Here is a 21,643-nt window from a genome sequence, read left to right on the forward strand (position 1 = left end):
TTGCTTTGGCTGTATCCTTGGGGACATTGGCCTGTCCAAACGTAAATCTTCGCTGTAGTCTATCTTTTGCACTCTGAAGCAGGTTCTCCTTAAGGATTTGCCTATATTTGGCTCCATTCATTGTTCCCTCTATCCTTGCATGTCTCCCACTCCCTGCCACTGAAAACCATCCCCATAGCATGATGCTGCCACCACCATGCTTCTTGATATGGATGGTGTTATATTATATGGGTGATGAGTTGTGCTCGGTTTCCACCAGATGTAGTACTTTGCATTCAGGCAAAAGAGTTCAATTTTCGTCTCATCAGACCATATCATCTTTTGCCTCATGCTCTCGGAGTCTTTCACGTGCCTTTTTGCAAACACCAGGCGTACTGTAATGTGCCTTTTTCTCCGTAGTTTCCATCTGGCCACTCTCCCATGAAGCCTAGATTTGTGAAGTGCTACAGAGATTGTTGTCCTTAAATTGGCACCAAAACCTCATTGCGAGGGTACAGATGTAGTGGTTTGTCAAGGGTTATCGCTCGGCCCATCTTTTAAAACTGATGGCCTTATCATAGGCAATAGGCTTGTTAGGGTTACTATGTGTCGGCAAAGAAGAAATATATACATATTTGGCATTCCCAGCAGATTATAATAATTTTTATCATAATATAACATATATTGCAATCCCAAGGACTGTCGCTAAGTTAGTGACTGTCCGGGTGGGTGATTTTACGGAGTCCACCCGGATCACCATTACATACATATTTAAGTTTAAAATGCAACTTTTGGCTTAGTTGCAGTTTCAGGATACAAATCTGCTATTCCGCCATTTTCTTCTTTCTTCCTCTCTATGTGCATACCCACCGGACACATCCTCCATTCTTGCAATCGCCTATAACCTCCATGTATCAAGGCTGCTATCCCCAAGAAAAATATAGCAGGATGAACAATATGAAGCCATTTCAAACTTATGAGAACAAACTTTAGAATACAAATGACAGTTTAATACAAATTCCAAAGGAAATTCTTGTTCTGCTGCATTACGACCAGTGGTCTTTTGTTTTCAATCCACCATGCATTGCGCTAACTTTAAGTTACCAAACACGATTTTTTAATCTCGTGCACTGGCGAATGAATATATCTCCTGGACAGGAACAATGTACCATGCATGTAAATTGCCCAAGCACAGCAAATCACAATGGAGATGAAAAGGGAGAAAACAAAATCTCGCAGAAACTAATCTATAAGAAAATTAAAAATAGCACATTACTCCTAAACAAATGATTTAAATAAACAGAAAATATTGAATGCTTATATGATGATTCTTCACTCTTCTTCATCTTTGTGAGGATCAGTCAAGAAGATGATGTGATCTGAAACATAGCACAAAAAGACTGCTCAGGAAAAGCTTGAAGCAAAAAACAACATTGGAGTAAAAATAATATTTAATGAATATTGGGCTGGCATCTCACTATAATTCACCAAATGTCCATCTGTCCGTTCGAAGGTACCGCAAAAACGGCTGAACCGATCGCAACGATATTTTGGGTGGGGAATTCTGGGACCCCCTGGAGTAAAATAGGCTATATTGTTTTTCCGATTTTTCCAATTTTTCCAAACACGATGGAATAATATTTACCGATATGAACAGTGATGTGGCTTTTGTTGAAATTCTACAAATACTGTTTATTTTACGTACCACGAGAAAGTAGATCGACTCCTGACGAACTCTTCCTCTATAAACGTGCGGCTCCGAAGTAACATGGCAGCGTGTGCAAAGCGACTGAGAAACAGGTGTGGCGGCCGCTTCCGTATTACAGATTAGGCGCGCACTTTTCACACATAAACGTGCGACTGAGAAAGACGTGTAGCGGCCGCTTCTGTTTTGCAGAATTCAATCTTTTTTCAAAATGTGCACCATGTGCTGTTTAGATTTTGATGATTTGCGTGTGATACGATTCAACGGATGTTTATATGAATCGTTTAAAATAAAATAAAAGCCTTCAATTTCTGATATTTTACCTTTTCCTTTGGGCCTCCCAATTGAAGCCCCGCCCATAGGGCGGATACCGTTGCTGGTATAAATTATACAAGTTCCCACCAAGGAATCTATACAATAAAATCCAATGTCTATGTGTCAGGTTTATATGTCCTCCTCAACCATTGGTTGCACAAAGTTGAATATTGCACCATATTGATTGTGAAGGATCCAAGCAGTGAGGAATCTAAAAAAACTTTGAACAAAGATTTGAACAAAACCTTTTTATTATTCACATCGATATCGATAAATGCACAGACAAAAGCATGCACTTTCGAGGGATAACCAAATTAATGATTGAAGTGCTCCATACTTGAACAAACGCCATGATTATGTCATCATGACGATGTCATGACTGCAAATCCAGAAGGACCTCCAGCAGTTCAAGAATGCAAAGTCAAAATAATATATATATATATATACTGTGAATATAAATATATTATAATTAGTGCTCCAATCTGCTTTGCTGCTCTGCCGCTCTTTCACAGCCTCTCTCTGTTCTCTTCACCCTCTCATTTGCTCAAAGTCATCTGCCATCATCTTGGAAATCAGCAAACATTACCACTTTACACAAAAAGGTGCAAAAACAGATCCTTGCAACTACAGACCAATCAGCCTGCTCCCAATTATCAGCAAACTCATGGAATCCATCATTGCTTCGGATATCAAATCCTTCCTCTTCTCCAATGGCTGGATCTCTGATCATCAATTTGGTTTCAGACCAGGTCATTCTACTCTGGACATGCTGCTTCTGCTGTCTCAACCATGGATGGTCGTCCTCAATGCCAAACAGGAAATCAGAGCTGACTCCCTTGACATATCACGTGCCTTCGATACGGTCTGGCACCCAGCTCTGCTTACCAAACTCTCCTCCTATGGTATCCATGGAAATCTCCACGCATGGCTGGCGGACTTCCTCTCTGGTCGTAGTCAACGTGTGGCCCTGAATAGATTTCTCTCTCTCCCCTTTTTGTTCTGGCTGGAGTTCCCCAAGGCAGTGTTCTGGGCTCTGTGCTTTTTCTGGTCTTCATCAATGATCTCTCAGACTCTCTGGAAAATCCTCTCTATCTTTTTGCTGATGACTCCACTCTCTGCCGCTCCATTCCTCATCCCTCAGATCGGCAGTCAGCAGCCTCCTCACTCTCTGCAGACCTGGACAAAATCACAGACTGGTCAAACAAGTGGAACATGTCTTTCAATCCTGACAAATCTCACACTCTTACGATGTCTCTGCAAAAAGAGCGACTGGGCAAACCCTCCCATCTACTTTCTCAACAATCCGCTCGAAGAAGTTCTGTCACTCAAGCTTTTGGGTCTTACTATCTGCCATGATCTTTCCTGGGAAAACCACATTTCCAAGCTGGTTTCCAAAGCCAGTCGCCGAATGGGCATCATCCATCGTGTGAAGTCCTTCCTTAGCACACCGGAGCTCCTCATCACATACAAGGCTTTCATCCGCAGCTCAATTGAATACTGTTTTTCGCTCTGGGCTGGTGCTCCTGCCTCACACCTAGCTCTGCTTCACGCTGTTGAAACCAAAGCTTTCAGAATCATTGCAATCTCCCACGATGAAGCTGGAGTTCCCCAAGGCCTTTCACTCTGAGTTCCACAAGGCCTCTGAGGGCCTTTCACTCCCTCACTGCAGGCAAGCTGGTGGACTGTCTTCTACTGACTCCTATCCGGCCTAGCTCCCCCAGCTCTATCTGTGCTCTGTCCCCCAAATATTCCTTCAGGTCGCACAAGATCTGCCAGAAACTCTCTTCTGGTGAAATTGCCAAAATCAAGACTCTGCTCACCTTCACTCTTCCATTCCTCTTTTCTCCCGCCTCTGGAACAAACTCCCTCCCTCTCTTCAATCCCACTCCTCCCTCCAGGTCTTTAAAACAGCTGTTCACCACCATCTCTTATCTTCCCCCATCCAAAACCTTGATCTTTTCTACCCCCGTTAATTTCACCCCAGATCCACTTTTTTGAAATACCGACTTCTTTCCTAGAAGTCCTAGCAGTGTCCATGTGTTTTTCTTTTCAACGGGGTTTCAACGGTTGCCCCCCAAAATAGGAATGTTTTTCTTTGTTTGTTTAAAGTCTTATGATTATGTTAGCATGATTCTACATGCTGCCCTGTTTTCGAGCAACCATTGAAATTGGTTTTAAATACCTTTAGTCGGTGCAGTATACTGTTTATTCCACCAGGTGAGCGCCAGGGTTGTTGCCCCTATGTTTATTTCGTGTTACTTAGGAGCATTTGTTGTCATGAATTGGAATTCAGTCGCGTTTTTGTGAAATAGAATGGGGATATGACAAAACACAATTACATTCATCATGAACTGCAACTGGGTCACATTGAAGACCAAGATAGTGTACGATTGGTAATAATGCCTGGCAAGACTTCAAAAACTAGTAAAGGTCACGCTGTTTGGTTTTGTTGTAGAGGAATATACATGGTGGGCTGTCTTTGGTCAGAGAGGAATTAAGCCACAGAGAACAAAGGATTTGGTTTGCTCTGGGCTGGAACAGAAAACACCTGAGTTGTGCAGGCCCATGCAGTGTGGGGCACAGGTGTTTTAGGCCTTCATGAGTGACATCTTTGTTTGAGGCATGGACACTCGAGTGGAGCCGTTTTGTGGACAAGTAAATGAGTGCATGCAGCTGCAGAGTCAAGATATTCGAGGGCAAGCTGTTGAGGATGATGCGAGTGAAAACAGCCTGGCCAGACCATTGCGTAAACGAGGTCCTGGCACGTGGCCCATGGTCTCTCACATTAACCAGAAATAATCAAGAAACGTTGAAATAGTAAGACTAAGTTTGCATTGCAAAGGGATATTTTAAAGGCATGAAGTTTTAACAGCCCAAACTAATGCTGCGCCCAATTGTGTCACCCACGTATATTGATCTCCAAAGCTGCACTATGTTAAATCATGCTCGCTTTATAATCGCTCACTCGAAAAACTGACAGTGGAAATGAGCACGAGGAGATCAACTGGAATAATTATTATGCTGGATTTGGTTTAAGGCTTAAGCCATAAAAGAGAAAACTCTATCCATTTAATATCGAATAGTACACATCAATTTGCAATTACAACGAGAACGGAACTCGGTAGAGCATACCTTTGTCAGGCTGAACAGTTTATATTTTGAATCGCAATGATAGGCCGGATCTGGATTCGAACCTGAACCAACATATAATCGGCTTGTTCTTGTCACTTAACCAACTCGTCCACCTAGTTTAGTCATAACTCGTACACAACCTTTCAAAAATATCATGCTATATGTCGCTTTTTGCCTGATCTCTCAAAGGTGAAGAATCACGTAAAAATAAAAAAATTATCATATCCGAATCCATATTCAGATCTTCATCAAAATCGAATTGATTCGTCATTGTAACACACCTAACCGGTCCACCAGGTTTCGTCCAAATCTGTTCATAACTTTTTAAGATATCCAGCTATATATCGGTTTTGGCCCTATCACTCAATGGTGAAGAATCACTTAAAATATTATGCAAGGTGGATCTGAATCTGGATCTTCACCAAAATATAATAATTTCGTCCTTGTTACATACTACCTCTCTGCCAAATTTCGACCAAATGCATCGACAACTTTTTGAGATATCTTGTTCACAGACAAACAGACAGGGGTGAAACATAACCTCCATGCACCTTTGATGCCAGAGGTAAATATATCCCAAAACCACTGCATAACTGTGGATTTATACATGTTCTCAATTGCGGGTGGGCAATTGCCTGCATAATGTCCATTACCATATATGCCACTGTCAGTTTTGGACAAATGACCAAAAAACTGAACAGAAAACAGAATTGATAATCAACAATACCTGCAAGAATGTTTGTGGCTTGCCTCTTGGTGCTATATTTGTCCACGTATTCTGCGTAGTCCAACCTGCCTTCAACATACACCCGGGATCTACAAAGGGAATCAAACGCACCATGTTCCCAAGGAAATCATTAATACAAATTATTCCCTGACATGGTTTTAAAGCAATTAAAATTAGCTTCTCATTTAAAATGATTATGGGCGACATGCATTTGCAAACATAATGAGTAAAAGCAAAACAAGAACATAAAAAGCAGATGATAATGACTTTTTTTCTGCAAAGATATCAAAACGGTAACCTCTACATGTGCAAAACATGGGAAACACAAAAGTTATTTCAGAAAGTGAAAAATTATTTGTGCCAAACATTTCAATTGTACACATGGATAAAAAGGAAACATTTGCTGCAGCATGGCAAGATTATACTTCATTAGATTATTGCAGCATTAGGTATAGCGCTGTGCCAGCAAAATGCACCTGCATACGCAGAGCGTTTGAAAAGAGGTTACGGTTATATAAGCCAACACAAGAAAGTGCTGTTGTTGGGAAACAGTCGTAATGACCTGTTACATACCCTTTTTTGATATACTCGTAAGCAAGATTACGAAGACCAGGGCGAAATACTGAGATCCGATGCCAAGAGGTTTTTTGTGTTATTTCGCCTGTTGAGAACAAAAATAAATAAATAAAAGGTCACGACACAACATCAAAGATGGAATTTCCTCTTTGCAAGCATGCACCTTCTTCACCTAGGCCTATACATTTTTATATATCTCAAAGAACAAAATTACCTGGTGACATTCCACACCCACAAGGAAAAAAATATATAAGTGCAAGTTACACTTACGCATGAAGGAGCCAGATTAATGGAAAGTTTTCTGACGTCACCAAAAATCATAATCTAAAATATATCGAACATCAAGGCATATGAATACGACAAGCACTTTTTTTCTTTTATTTTGCACAAAAAAAGCAACCTTTGAATATTTTTAAAAAACCCGCAACTTAATCCGAAACTCGGGGTAAATCTCAAATGTTTGTTGAAAAGATTGCTTGAGGAAAAAAAACCCATTCATGCCATCAAAATGTGACAAAACTACCCTTTCAAACAGACATCATCATCTATCAAAAGGGTGTGGAAAATGATGGTGGACGTCATATGGAGGAGGGTATTTGTTTGAGGCAAAGCTCAAAGACATGCTGCCCTACCCTTAAGTACCAGCAGTTTCTGCGTCAGGCACAAATATAAATAATTATAGAAGCATAAGACAGAAGGTTCAAGTAATAAAACAAATTGTTGAAGAACCACTCATTTGTTCCTCTTTTATCTCAACTGTGGAACAAACTTTCTCAGTATATTCAGTCCCAATCTTCCCTCCGGGGATTTAAGACAGCTGTTCACCACTACCACAGGTTATTCCCCATCCATACTCATGATCTCTTCTACCCCAAATGACCCCATGTCCAAGCACTCACTTTTTCCAGGTTATTGTTATTTCCCCATCTCCCTCACCTCTTTTCGTTCGTGAGTTGTTGGTTGGTTTGTTTATTTTCTGTTTCATCCCCGTTTTCACCTTCCTCTTCTTACTGTGTTTCATTCAGCTTGTGTGCAGCTTGTTCACCCCCATGTGTTATTTTCCCCCTCCCCATGATCTCATTCTCACTTGTACTCTGCTGTTGGTGCTTCTCCCTTTCCATCTTTCTCCCTTCCATTCTGCTCTAGCTCGTCCAGGAGCCTCAACCATGTATACAAGAAAAAAACAAGAAAAACATGCTGGATTTCACTGGCATTTATAGCTCGATGAAAACCTCCTATCGGGAAAGGCATGAGATAACAATTACAAATGCCTCAGGTAACTCCTGACTTAGCATTCTTCTGTTGAAGCCAGAGAAAAAGAACAAAAACAGGTGAAAGGTCAACCTGACATTCTAATAAAGTGGGTGTGTCGTACAGCTGTCACTTTTGACATTACCATGAATGCCAAGGTACACATAAAGCAGAAATATAGGCCCAACAAAAAATTTTCAATAGCTACCAGCTGTTTTTGACTGGAGAAACTGGGAAAACTAGACTAGAGAAACTATGTACAGTAATTTAGTAAGGCATCATCGAGAACATTATACACGTTTTTGTTACCATATGTGAGGTAGGACCATAGAGAGGGTTCAGCATAGAACATCGAGATTGATTATATCGGACAAGCTGGACAAAGCTATAAGGAGCCACTGAAGGAGGCAGGGCTTATACATTAGAACAGAGGTGATTATGAGGGAATCTGATATTGAGATGGTTTATATTGTTGTGGTTTTTAGAACCCTCCACTTTGTAGATATTTGTAACAATCCCTTATAAATAATCCCCTGTAAATATTCCCATTTTTGTGTAAAAGGTCAAAGGTCGCACCCTAGTTAGGTCATATTGCAACACATAGGACACCATAGGCTTCTTCTTTAGTTATCTCATTAGTATGTGTTCTAGTTAAGGATCTGTTCCCAACAGTTGAATCTGCATTGCACTAATCAAATAAGATAGGCCCCATTTCACTCATTATGCACTCTCTCTCTCCAAATTATCACGTGGCTGGGTTAGCAGCGTTCGCTGAATTGAGCAGTCAACGCTGCCTTAGCGCTGGCTCCAAACGCCATTGAACACGAGGTCAGGCTTGGAGAAGACCGACTGGAAAACCCTCCCATCCACTTTCTGAATAATCCTCTCCAAGAAGTTCTGTCACTCAAGCTTTTGGGTCTCACTATTTGCCATGATCTTTCCTGGGAAAACCACATTTCAAATCTGGCCTCCAAAGCCAGTCGCCGACTGGGCATCCTCCGTCATGCGAAGTCCTTCCTTGGCACACCTGAGCTCCTCACCACATACAAGGCTTTCATCCGCAGCTCTATGGAATACTGCTCTCCCCTCTGGTCTGGTGCTCCTGCCTCACACCTAGCCCGTCTTCACGCTGTTGAAACCAAAGCGTTCAGAATCATTGGAATCTCCCAAGATGAAGCTAACTCCAAGGGCCTTTCACTCACTCACCGCAGGCAGGTTGGTGGTCTTTCCGTCTTCTACCGACTCCTCTCTGGCCTTGCCCCCCCAGCCCTCTCTGGGCTGTCCCCCAAATATTCCTACAGGTCACACAAGATCTGCCTGCAACCCTCTTATGGTTAAACTGCCAAAATCAAGACTTTCTGCTCACCTTCACTCCTTCATTCCTCCTTTCTCCCACCTCTGGAACAAACTCCCTCACTCTCTTCAATCCCACTCCACCCTCCAGGTCTTTAAAACAGCTGTTCACCACCATCTCTTATCCTCCCCCATCCAAAACCTTGATCTTTTCTACCCCCGCTAATTTCGGTCCCCTTGTGTTTTATACCTCTCCCCCCCCCCCCCTCCCCTTCCCACGCCTCCTGCCCCCAAGCCCTCTCCCTCCCACACTTCTCCCTGCTCTCAAATGTTGTGGTTGTGTGCTTCCCCTTCACTCCCCATCTTGTCTTCCGCTCCCCCTTTTTGTATATTTTGTTTGTCTGGTTGATTTGTTTGTGAAATAAATGTTAGCTCTTTCACGAGCCTCGATTCAGTATACAAAAAAAAGAAAAGAAAAAAAAAAGGGGGGCGGAGCGGCAAGAATGAGGTGTGGCCACATCAACTCACCACCAGGGCATGGTCGGTAAGCCCCCACCAGCCAACCAGGGCTGAGGTGAGCTCGTTAGTGGGCGTAGCCCTATGAAGGCGGCTTGATTTCAACGCGCGATCATATAAGCGCAAGCGCCAAGCCCTTTGGCGGACTGCGCGAGGGGAGGTCATTGTGAACGGACTGCGCGATGGAAGGTCATTGTGAACGAACTGCGCGGGGAGCGCTCGATTGATTGTCACTGCAATGAGTGATCTGCGCGAGGGTACCCTCTGAGATGAACGTTGGGCGAGAGTGAGTTGGCAGGAAGATTATGTACGCGGCATCCCAGTCCTTCGCATAATTATAAGGTCCGGTCGCACGCCAACGACACGCGAAGCTGCCTGCCATTCTTCGCGGCGGATCCGGAGCCTGGACCGGACCCCATCGACTGGACCTTTCATCCCTGCTATTCCCCATTCGTGTAAGTGTGTTTGTACTGTCCTGGGCGTGTGATAAAATAAGAGTGTTTAAGGATTACCCTGTGTATCTGCTTCTTCCTCTTCCTGTACAGTCTTACCTTTCGTTTCTTCCTTGGTTTTGGTTTTGTACATAATTAATAAACCTGTGTTCTTCCTTCTTATTCTTTGGGTTTCCTCTCATCCGGTCGCTTTAGTGATTTCTCCATTGATATACGTGGCACGATTTGGCCAACGCTCAGGATCGGGTTAGTTTTATTGCTGACGGCTCGAGCTTCGGATTGCTAAACCGCTCGGCAATCTTCCATCTTGTCCGTGGCTCGAGCAGAAGTATCGCCCTGCTTTGCGGAGAGGTTGGCAAAGGTATCTGGGAACCCGTTGACCAGTCACCCTGGTCAACCTCAACCCCGCAAAGGAGCGCGATATCTTCTAGGACTCGGACGGCCAGCTTAATAGACGAGGGGATTAAACCCCCCTCGGTTAGGGGAGCGCCGTAATCCGAGATCCGCAACAATTGGTGTCAGGAGTGGGATTTGAAGCCCGAACCAAATTTTAATCCATCGGAAAAAATTTGGTCAAAATTACGAGCGGCTGAAATTTTGTATAACATCCAAATTGAGTCGTGCCATGGATAGTCAAGGCGATCGGATGCCGGTAGGGGAGAATGAGGAGGTAAATGAGGAGTTGGAGTCGACCCAGGACCCCAGGGAAGAGGTGGGAGTAATGCAGGAGGAAAGCAAAGAAGGTGCGGTAGCGGGGGTTGCAGGTGCACAAGATGGCGGCGCCTCGCACGTGGCCGCGGTAGCCGAGCCCGCTGTACCAGCGGGCTTTGACATGCAGGCCCTCATGGCGCAGCTACAGGCGGTCATACAAATGGAGATGGCAAAGAATATTAAGCAGATGGACAATAAAATGGATGCTCAGAGTAATAAACTTGAAGAGCAAGTGGGAAGCCAAATTGGGAAGTTAGACAGCAAATTTGGGGGATTAGAAAACCAAATTGGGGGATTGAGAGACGGGTTGAGTAATTTGGAAGGTAGAATGGGGGAGCGATTAGAAAGCCAAATTGGGGGGCTAGAAGGGAAATTAGGGGGCGAATTGGAGGACGTGAATGGCCAAGCCAAAGAAATTAATGAGGGGTTGGCGAGGGACAAAGCCACGTATGAGGCAAAAGAATTGGAGGTAGGTTAACCGCAGGTCGAGCGGGAAGGGCACACGGGTATGCGCCGAGGTAGCGCGGCTTGAGAAGCGCAAAGAAAGCGAGGCTGAGCAAGGCAAAGTCACGTGGACCGGGATAGAAATCGCGACCCGGGGTATGGGGAAGCCGGCGACCGCCGAAGTAGAAAAGAAAATTGTAAGCGCGCCAGCGGTCGTCGGGCTTAACAAGGAAAAAGAATTAATTCAAATTGGAAGTGGAATCGTAGAAATTGGAGAGACAGCGGACGTAGAAAAGCACTCGCAGAAGGCAGAGATGGAAAATGTGCAAAGTCCGTGCTCGCATCATGGTGCCGTGCTTAATCCTTATAAAGATTTGCAGGTGTTGGAGCGAGGAGGAAGAAGCGCCCAGGTGAGTCGGGCTGTGTTTGGTGCAAAAATAATTTTCGTGCGCTTGGGATGCAGGCGTAACCCGGGCGCTCGTAAAAGGTCCGTGGTGCGCGTTATTAATGGCAATGGCGCGCGTGTACAAATGGCGTCGGAGCGCGAGTGTAATACCGAGTGTGAGAGCGAACGCACGTCGGAGTGTATGTGTGATGAATGCGATACAGAGTGTGGAAGTAGGAGTGATTGTGATACAGAGAGTGAGTTGGTTGTGGCGAGCGTGCGAGAATGCACACCTGAGGTGGTTGTGGCGCGTGTGCGGGAGGGCACATCGGAGCGCGTGAGGGTATATGCAGGAGTGCACACCCGTGGTGAGTGTTACGGAGGATGTAACGGGGGAAGAAAGGTGTGTAACAGAGAGTGTGAGTGTGCCGAGAGAAGAGTGTGCACGGAGAGAGAGTGCGGTGATGGAGTGCAGAGAATGTATGGGTTGCATGAGAGGCGCTGAGACACCTGGATGTGTGAGTGTAAAAAGGGCTCGCGTCGGATTGTATGCGTGTGAGCATGCGAGTAGGGCATCGACGTTGAACGGGGCAGCGTTTAGGCTGACGGATAGCCGACGCGAGCACTCGGTGCGCGGTGCTCTTTGTGTGTTGCGGGGGCCGGGGGGGATCGGTGTCGCGTCGCTCCTGCTCGGGGCGCCGTGCACGATTCGGGCCGGGCCCCGCCCTGCACGGTCGAATCCGCGCTTTGCAAGGCAAAGCGACCGGCCCCGTTCGAGGGGAGGTAGGAGGGGTCGGAATGGCGCCCCCTTGTGGTGGCGGCGCTCCACCCAGGCAAGGCTGGGCCATCGCGCTTGGCAGCGCAGGGCCTTGCGCCGGGATGGTGCTTGGAGCCTTGGCCCGAGTAAACCTCCTCCCCTGAATCGAATGCCGGACGGATCCAACCTGCAGGAGACCAAACCACCCGTATTCATTGCTCGGCTTTGCGAAGCCAAGTTTTAATGATGTAACGACGTACCGAGAGGCTCTGAGTGAAGTGGACGGATGGCGATAGTGATAGTGTGATAGGGAAATTGATGCCAAATGGTATATGGTGCAGAGGGATGGTAGATTTACCATCCCTCACATCGTATCAAGGAGGCAAAGGAGCAGTAGTTTTATGGGGTATGGCTGTACAAAACCTAGCCAGGGAGGGCTTGGATAATGTTCGGGTTTAGAAATGACTTTAGGAGACATGAGAGTTAAGTAGCGACATTATACCTGTAGGGGGGACGTAGAGAGATTAGTTGGATAATAACGACGAGGGAGTGCTTAGTATAAGGGAAGACGGGGAGCACGAGTTTCAGAAGGGAGTAGTTCGATCAGATAATGCTATGTGTTTGGAGTGAGAGTGCTGAAACTAGGAATTGGTATGGAAGTTCTTTGTGGTGAGCATGATGATTGGCATGATATTGAGTGAATGGTCCTGGAGGAAAGGAGGGTGCAAGTGCCACCAGGTGTGCAAGTGAAGTACAGGTGAATGAAGAATGGTTATGTGGAATAGATGGAATGGAATAAATAGTCTGGAATGAATGGAGTACGGAATGGATGGTGTGGAGTGAATAGTGTGGAATACGTGGAGTGGAGTGGTTGGTGCGAAAGAGTGGATGTGGAAGGATGGACCCCTTCACGAATACCCGGGGATGGTAGTTTAAAAGTAGGTAGAGGGAGTAGGTAAATTGTGGTTGGATATTGGCATCTGTGGTGCGGGTAGTTTCACAGGAGTGTTGTGTTGGGTGCATTAGTAGAGTAAATTGGCTGGGCGTGTGGCCTGTTAGTACGTGTGATTGATTGGCCACTCTGCCACTGTTAGTCTGTCGGCCAGGTGAGGCCGCAGGTAGGCCCTGGGAGCCAGTAGTTGTTCAATGGGGCCCGAGGATCCGGAGGACGGACCCGGGTAGCCCGACGCCAGAGAGGGCGGTAGGGGGTGAGAGCGCCAGAGGGCCTTCCCCAGGTAGGTTAGGGTAAGGAGCTTGTAAGCTCGGGAGACAACTGCAGTGGCGGAGGTGTGCAGGTGAGCGGACCTGCTGGGAGCGCCACACGACCCAGCCCTGAAATTGTGCGAGGGCACAGGGAGTAGAATCGGGGGAGTGAGACCCCAAATTGGTGAGCACCACAGTTTGGTCAATGGGAGTTCGGTTCTTAGAACCACATCGTGTAAGATGGCCAATGGATTGGCAGGGAAAGTACCTGGGTAGTGTAAAGAGTGTTAATGTCATTTAGAGTATAGTTAGGATTGAAAGTCTCTTCGCACCATCTGCGCCCACTCACCAAGGTGACAGGACTCCACACCACCGGTTTGTGCAAATGCCTGGTATGTAAGACGCATCATGGCGTGGGGGTGACATTGTGTTTATGTTCCATCTCTTCCTCCTTAGGAGGGATTGATGATAAATTGATTGATGGCAAATTTGGGTTTAGAGGGATTGTGGACGAATTTGATATTAGGGGAGATATGGGGAAGACAGGACGTTAGCGACGGATTTGTAAATTGTGTAAATACGGGGTACGGGCAAGGGTAGATTAGGTGACAGGGGGGGAGCGTACGCTATGGACGAGCTTTTTCCGCTCGTTCTCCAGTGCACCTCACTCTGCATTGCCTTGTTTTGCTGTGTACTCTTGCCCCGCTGCTTGCTTGTCCTCCTTCCCCCACTCACGGATTTGTTTCTTTTGGGCCCGGGGGGAGTGCGCAGGTGTCCGCAGTTGTGTGCCCGCACCCTCGCTTCTGCCTGCCTGGACCGGTACCCCACTTATGGACCGCACATTGTTGTGGCTGTGCACCACATTCATGGACCCCACATTTTGGGGCCTGGCACCTCTGCTGGGGACCGGCCATTGTGGCCAGGGAGATCTTGCTTGCGGACCACGGTAAAGGTGGCACCTAAGCCATGCAGGTGGACCACCTTAGTTGGCCCCTGCTGGCCATAATTAAAGAAATGGACACGTTTTGTGCCTTCTTTTTAGTACCAACTAGGCAGCAAGCAAGAAGTCGTCCAGGAACATCGGCCCAGCAGCCAAGAACATCGGCCCAGCAGAGAAGACGTCGCACGTCATCTGCTGATTATTATTTGAACTGTGATGACTAGGGACAACCCAGAGCGGAGTCCGACTAGTACAACTCCGAATGCGATGGCAAACGTAAGAAATCGCCCACAGAAGAGTTACCAACCATTTATTTATGAGGGGTTTGTCTCACTAGAGGGAGACTTGACTAACCCAAGACCTGTTAGGGTATTGAGGGACACAGGAGCCCATCAATCCTTAATGCTTGAAGGCATTTTGCCATTGTCAAAGAGTACAGCAACTGGTGATAGTGTTCGGTTACAAGGGATCGGTGGCTGTGTTAGTGCCCCACTTCATGTCATCCATTTGGAATCCGATTTGGTGTCAGGACCGGTCACCGTCAGTTTACAAGCCACGCTTCCTGTAGAGGGAGTATCTGTGGTTATCGGGAATGATTTGGCCAGGGGGCAAGTTTATGGTAACCCGAGGGTTGGTAAAGAGCACAGCAGGGAAAATATCACCACACCAGCTAGGAATGGCGACAAAAGTACCATGTTATTTGTAGGGGGGCTGAACTTCAAAACAGAGGAAGAAGTTTTGACCTCTGTCTTCAACAGATATGGGCCGCTGGTGGAAGTGCGGTTGGTAAAAGACAGGGAAACGCAACGGTCAAGAGGGTTCGGCTTTGTCACGTTTGCAAGCACAAAAGACGCCAGAGAGGCAGAGAAGAATTGGAATGGTAAGGATTTGGAGGGTCGGACCATAACAGTAGGGAAGGCATTTCGTAGGCGTCGAGAGGTCTACAGAAGAGGACAACTTGGCGGTAGTTTTGGTGTTGGCAGCAGCCGATATTACTATGGAGGCTCCCAGAGTTACGGCACCTCCCGAAAGAATGATTGTCAGAGCACTGGCCGAGAAGGAGACCGCCAGTCAGGTAACGGCTGGGACAAGGGGTCCCACCGTAACTGTTAGGAGTCCGGAGAAGTTGAAGCACTATATACGGTGGAGCCGCCGAGCCTGGGCTCCTACACGGACTAACCGTGAACGCCACGTTCTTAAAGGCGTCCAGGTAGTGAACTTTCCTGCACGGACTAACCGTGAACGCCACGTTCTTAAAGGCGTCCAGGTAGTGAACTTTCCTGCACGGACTAACCGTGAACTCCACATTCCTTAAGGCGTCCATGTAGTGAATACTCAGCTGGGCCTCCCGAAAAAGTGCTATCGAGAGGTTTAACTTTGGGGCTGTGGTCACCACCTCTTAACCGTCATTCAAGAGAAACTAGAAGTTGTTGATGCTTGGTCCAGAGTGAATTACCTTTGGAATCTCTGGGGGGTTTTGTGAAATATTGTTGCTTTATTTTTAAGTGATAATTGTGCCCAGGGGGAACTGATTATTTGGGGGTGTGAGTTCTGGTTTGTTTATCAAAGTTGGCCTGCAAAGAAAGTTTTCGCTGGGTTCAAACTTTCTTTCTTGAAGGGGGGGAGTGTTACGAATTCCGGGTTTATGGGGGTTACAATTCAGGTCATTTCTTATTAATGTATATTCTATTAAAGGTTGTTGTGATTAAAGGGTCAGGAGCCCTTCTGGGAAAAACGAGACCGGAAACGGGGATCGTGAAGAAGAGGAGGAGGAGAAGAAAGGGCGGCCATCTTAAGCTTCGAGAGCTCCAACGCGAGCGGAGGCGATCGTTACCTACGTTGGAACGGAGTTGGAAAAGCCCGTCTGGCGAGAGGAGTTACCTGCGCGGGGTGATTGATTGCCGGTTACGTGTCAAGATGCTGTGTGGTCCTGGAAGGAACCAAGCGCCCGGCGCTGTTCGCCTCGACGCCTACGAGGGCGTGTACGGGTCGCACCTTGGGCCTGGCGCGCGAAAGAGATTGGAAGGAGACGGTTGAGAGTTGAGACTGCAGCTCGAGACCGAGCCGCCGAACGTGAAGGACAAGGGAACCGTGCCTCTGTGAAGCGAAGTCCGCGCGTCAGGAGAGCGCCGGATTACTGCGGAACCTGCGAAGTCGGGTATCCTCGCTGAGGTTGTCGAGTACCCTCACTCCCAGCCCCGGATTGGAATCGGACCTAGATTCCCCGATCGCTGGATCGACTCGACGTCACCTGGGAGGCGTGCAGAGACATTGGGGGCAAGGGCCGTGAGTGTTGCCAACACTGTTGTGGGTTAAGGTGGCGCCACCTATACTATAGATAAGGATTGTATGGAAGTGCTGTAAACGCATTGTGATTCCTGTGCGGGATTTGGGAATATATTGGGGTTTGTTCGTAACCCTTGGTGTGGACTCGTGATTGATTGAATTATTTTCACCCAAGGACCATACATCGTTCTGCCGGGGCTCCCCTCGAGGTTGACCCCGTAACAGTACCAACTAGGCAGCAAGCAAGAAGTCGTCCAGGAACATCGGCCCAGCAGCCAAGAACATCAGCCCAGCAGAGAAGACGTCGCACGTCATCTGCTGATTATTATTTGAACTGTGATGACTGTGCACCGGATGGTGCTTTTTGTGCATTTTGGTGCTTTTGGTGCTTATTGGTGCTGGTGGTATCGTTGCAGTGCAGTGTATGCCTTGCCTTTCCTCTTCTCAAAAGTTCTTCTTTTGTTTCCCAAAAGACAGGTCCTGGGTTCGCGTGTAAATACCAAGTAGTGTCTTTGTAAATAATGCTCCCCACCGTCAATGTGTAGTTTGAGAATTAATTCCGTGATTCGGTTATCCTGTGGGCGTGAGTCGGTTAGACAGAATGCAACGCAGCAGGCGGGACATACATAGTTGTTTTTAAAATGTCGCACTCAGGGTGAAGTTAATAGTAGAGGGTTACCACACCTGAGTGTCACACTAAGTTAAAGTTCTGTCGGGCCGTGACGGCCCTGGAGGTAATGAGGGTGCAGTGTTGTGGTTTTTAGAACCCTCCACTTTGTAGATATTTGTAACAATCCCTCATAAATAATCCCCTTTAAATATTCCCATTTTTGTGTAAAAGGTCAAAGGTCGCACTTTAGTTATGTCATATTGCAACACGTAGGACACCATAGGCTTCTTCTTTAGTTATCTCATTAGTATGTGTTCTAGTTAAGGATCTGTTCCCAATAGTTGAATCTGCGTTGCATTAATCAAATAAGATAGGCCCCATTTCGCTCATTCCGCACTCTCTCTCTCCAAATTATCACGTGGCTGAGTTAGCAGCGTTCGCTGCTTTGAGCCGTCATCGCTGCCTTAGCGCTGGCTCCAAACGCCATTGAACACGAGGTCAGGCTTGGAGAAGAAGGGGGTGGAGCGGCAAGAACGAGGTGTGGCCACGTCAACTCACCATCAGGGCGTGGCCGGTAAGCCCCCACCAGCCAACCAGGGCTGAGGTGAGCTCGTTAGTGGGCGTAGCCCTATGAAGGCGGCTTGATTTCAACGCGCGATCATATAAGCGCGAGTGCCAAGCCCTTTGATGGACTGCGCGAGGGGAGGTCATTGTGAACGGACTGCGTGAGGGGAGGTCATTGTGAACGAACTGCGCGGGGAGCGCTCAATTGATTGTCACTGCATTGAGTGATCTGCGCGAGGGTACCCTCTGAGACGAACATTGGGCGAGAGAGAGTTGGCACGAAGATTATGTACGCGGCATCCCAGTCCCTCGCATAATTATAAGGTCCGGTCGCGCGCCAACGACACGCGAAGCTGCCTGCCATTCTTCGCGGCGGATCCGGAGCCTGGACCGGACCCCATCGCCTGGACCTTTCATCCCTGCTATTCCCCATTCGTGTAAGTGTGTTTGTACTGTCCTGGGCGTGTGATAAAATAAGAGTGTTTAAGGATTGCCCTGTGTATCTGCTTCTTCCTCTTCCTGTAAAGTCTTACCTTTCGTTTCTTCCTTGGTTTTGGTTTTGTACATAATTAATAAACCTGTGTTCTTCCTTCTTATTCTTTGGGTTTCCTCTCATCCGGTCGCTTTAGTGATTTCTCCATTGATATACGTGGCACGATTTGGCCAACGCTCAGGATCGGGTTAGTTTTATTGCTGACGGCTCGAGCTTCGGATTGCTAAACCGCTCGGCAATCTTCCATCTTGTCCGTGGCTCGAGCAGAAGTATCACCCTGCTTTGCGGAGAGGTTGGCAAAGGTATCTGGGAACCCGTTGACCAGTCACCCTGGTCAACCTCAACCCCGCAAAGGAGCGCGATATCTTCTAGGACTCGGACGGCCAGCTTATTAGACGAGGGGATTAAACCCCCCTCGGTTATGGGAGCGCCATAATCCGAGATCCGCAACAATATTATGAAGTATAGAGACAAAATAAATGCAGAAGGCCAGAGCCTAATGGTAAAGAAGAGGAGAGTTAGGATGGTAGTAAGGCAGGGATCATTCCCTCAGAGAGGAGAGTTAATACATGGAATGATCTTCGTGGAAAGGTAGTGACAGCAGACACAGTATGGGTTTAAAGTGGAATTAGGTAGGTACTGATAAAAATTGTGGATATCAGAGTACGTGGACATTGGCAGTACTGGAAGGTAGTTTAGATAAGGATACTTAGGATTGTAGTTGATGTCCCATATGTCTGAAAGCCATATGACACTGGTAGGTAGACTAGGAGAGTGTTGTCTGTGAAAGGGTCTCGTCAAAAGGTGAATGACACATATACATACACATAGATAAATAGACATCGACAGAAGTAGACATATACATTGGCATATACAAACACACACACACACACACACACACACACACACACACACACACACACACACACACACACACACACACACACACACACACACACACACACACACACACACACACACACACACACACATCCTGAAAAGAGCCCTTGGAACAAAACTCTGAAAAAGTTGATCAGCTTGGTCCATGAACCGTGATCCCTTACTGGAGCGGAGATGGATACTTTGGGTCCTGGGATGTCTCTATTCCACCTCCTGAAACCTGCAAATGGAGATAACAACCAACGACACACACACACTGTCTTACTCACAGTTCGACAAAAGTTGTCAAATGTAATTACCTCCGCCACCAAAGATGGATGGAGGTGATGTTTTCACCCCTTAGTATAAGTCTGTTTGTTGGATTGCCTGTGGCCAGGATATCTAAATTGGGTGTGTCACAAGGACGAAGTGATTAGATTTTGGGGAAGATCCCGATACAATAATTTTTTAAGTAATTCTTCACCACTGAAAGATAGATAGGGCCAAAAACTATATATAGCACGATACCTCACAAAAATGTGGACAGATTTGGACATATTTGGCCTGTGAGATGAACTCGTGCCAAACCGTCCTTAGTCATGAGTTTTTTTATGTACATAATCGAGGCTCATGAAATTATTAGAGCAGAATGGAATGGAACAAAGTGCAGAAGGGGGAAACACCATCATGTGTCCTTCTCCCCCTCCACCAGAATAGAAGTGAGAATGAGATCAAGGGGAGGGGGAGAACGACGCTTGGGGGGGAGGAAGCTGCACTCAAGGTGAATGAAACACAACAAGAAGAGGAAAGGGAAAGAGGGGATGAAACAGGAGAGGAACAAACAAACCAACAAACTGAAAAATGAAAGTGTTACTTTGTAAGACAAAGTTTGTTTGGTGGAATTGTCAAATTTAACAACAACTTGACTTTGTACCTTGTATGTGCATTTTTTTTTTTTTTTTGTATACAAGATCGAGACTGGTGAAAAAGCTAACATTAATCACACAAAAAGTCAAACCGACACATAAAACACAAAATAAGGATGGGGACATTGGGGGTCTCCTCTCTGTGGATGGGGACATTGGTGGTCTCCTCTTGCAGCCATAATTATGGGCAACCAGGCCTGTGCAGCATTTTTATACATGACCCTAAGCATGCTGGGATGTTATTTGCTTAATTAACACATGGGCCACACCTGTGTGGAAGCCGTTGTTTGGTTTCCCTCATTTACCTTGGAAGTGTTTGCATTTTTATGTCCACTAACTGTATTTTTATTGTGAGCAGTGGGGAAGAAAAAGTTAAGCTCACTATCGTCTCGGTTTGCACTATAATTGGTGAGGACATAATGATGTCTTCTTGAGTAAATGCTAAAAGGGACAGATCGGATATACGGTAAGTATTCGGGCCAAAGGAAGCCATTCTGAAGTCAAACAACCTTCCCACAAAGCAGAAAAAGGTCATCGTTGCTGTTATAAAATGTCTTCATTCTCAAAATGAAAATTAATTAGAAATGCTTCACAAAGGAAGCTTTACAAATGAACACGGTCAGTGACCAAACACAGTTTGTGCCTTTAAAATGATCTATGAATCAAACTATTGATTTTCACGACGGTGCTATTGGAAAATGTTCAATGATTACACACTGATAAGAGCGAAAGTGAAAGTGACCGGTTAAACTGAACTCCAAGCGGCACCGTGATCATTTGGTGATCCTTAATTTCATGTGGATGAAGCCAAAGTACAACATATACCATATGAGGAACAGCTTTCAGAGCTCTATAACGTGCAAGCTTTCAGAGCTCTATAACGTGCAAGCGTTCAGAGCTCTATAATGTGCAAGCTTTCAGAGCTCTATAATGTGCAAGCTTTCAGAGCTCTATAACGTGCAAGCTTTCAGAGCTCTATAACGTGCAAGCTTTCAGAGCTCTATAATGTGCAAGCTTTCAGAGCTCTATAACGTGCAAGCTTTCAGAGCTCTACAACATGCAAGCTTTCAGAGCTCTATAATGTGCAAGCTTTCAGAGCTCTATAACGTGCAAGCTTTCAGAGCTCTATAACGTGCAAGCTTTCAGAGCTCTATAATGTGCAAGCTTTCAGAGCTCTATAACGTGCAAGCTTTCAGAGCTCTACAACATGCAAGCTTTCAGAGCTCTACAACTTGCAAGCTTTCAGAGCTCTATAACGTGCAAGCTTTCAGAGCTCTATAACGTGCAAGCTTTCAGAGCTCTATAACGTGCAAGCTTTCAGAGCTCTACAACGTGCAAGCTTTCAGAGCTCTATAACGTGCAAGCCTTCAGAGCTCTATAACATGCAAGCCTTCAGAGCTCTATAACGTGCAAGCTTTCAGAGCTCTATAACATGCAAGCTTTCAGAGCCCTACAACGTGCAAGCTTTCAGAGCTCGATAACGTGCAAGCTTTCAGAGC

General features: G+C 46.3%; 1 protein-coding gene across 4 annotated transcripts in view; it reads right to left on the bottom strand.

Annotated features, from left to right (window-relative positions):
* Positions 1-967: 967 nt before the first annotated feature.
* The window catches only part of SSBP1 (single stranded DNA binding protein 1), a 69,721-nt gene continuing 49,045 nt past the window's right edge, over positions 968-21,643 (bottom strand). For all 4 annotated transcript variants that reach the window (XM_068119090.2, XM_078777726.1, XM_068119099.2 and 1 more), the window contains 3 exons: positions 6,432-6,519; positions 5,859-5,947; positions 968-1,358 (listed from right to left, as the gene is read on the bottom strand). In XM_068119090.2, coding sequence (XP_067975191.1) covers positions 1,312-1,358; positions 5,859-5,947; positions 6,432-6,519 — 224 coding nt within the window. In that variant the 3' untranslated portion in view covers positions 968-1,311. The remainder of the gene's footprint in view (positions 1,359-5,858; positions 5,948-6,431; positions 6,520-21,643) is intronic.

Source organism: Myxine glutinosa, chromosome 1 (genome assembly GCF_964187855.1).
Source record: "Myxine glutinosa chromosome 1, kmMyxGlut1.1, whole genome shotgun sequence".
Taxonomy (NCBI): Eukaryota; Metazoa; Chordata; class Myxini; order Myxiniformes; family Myxinidae; genus Myxine; species Myxine glutinosa.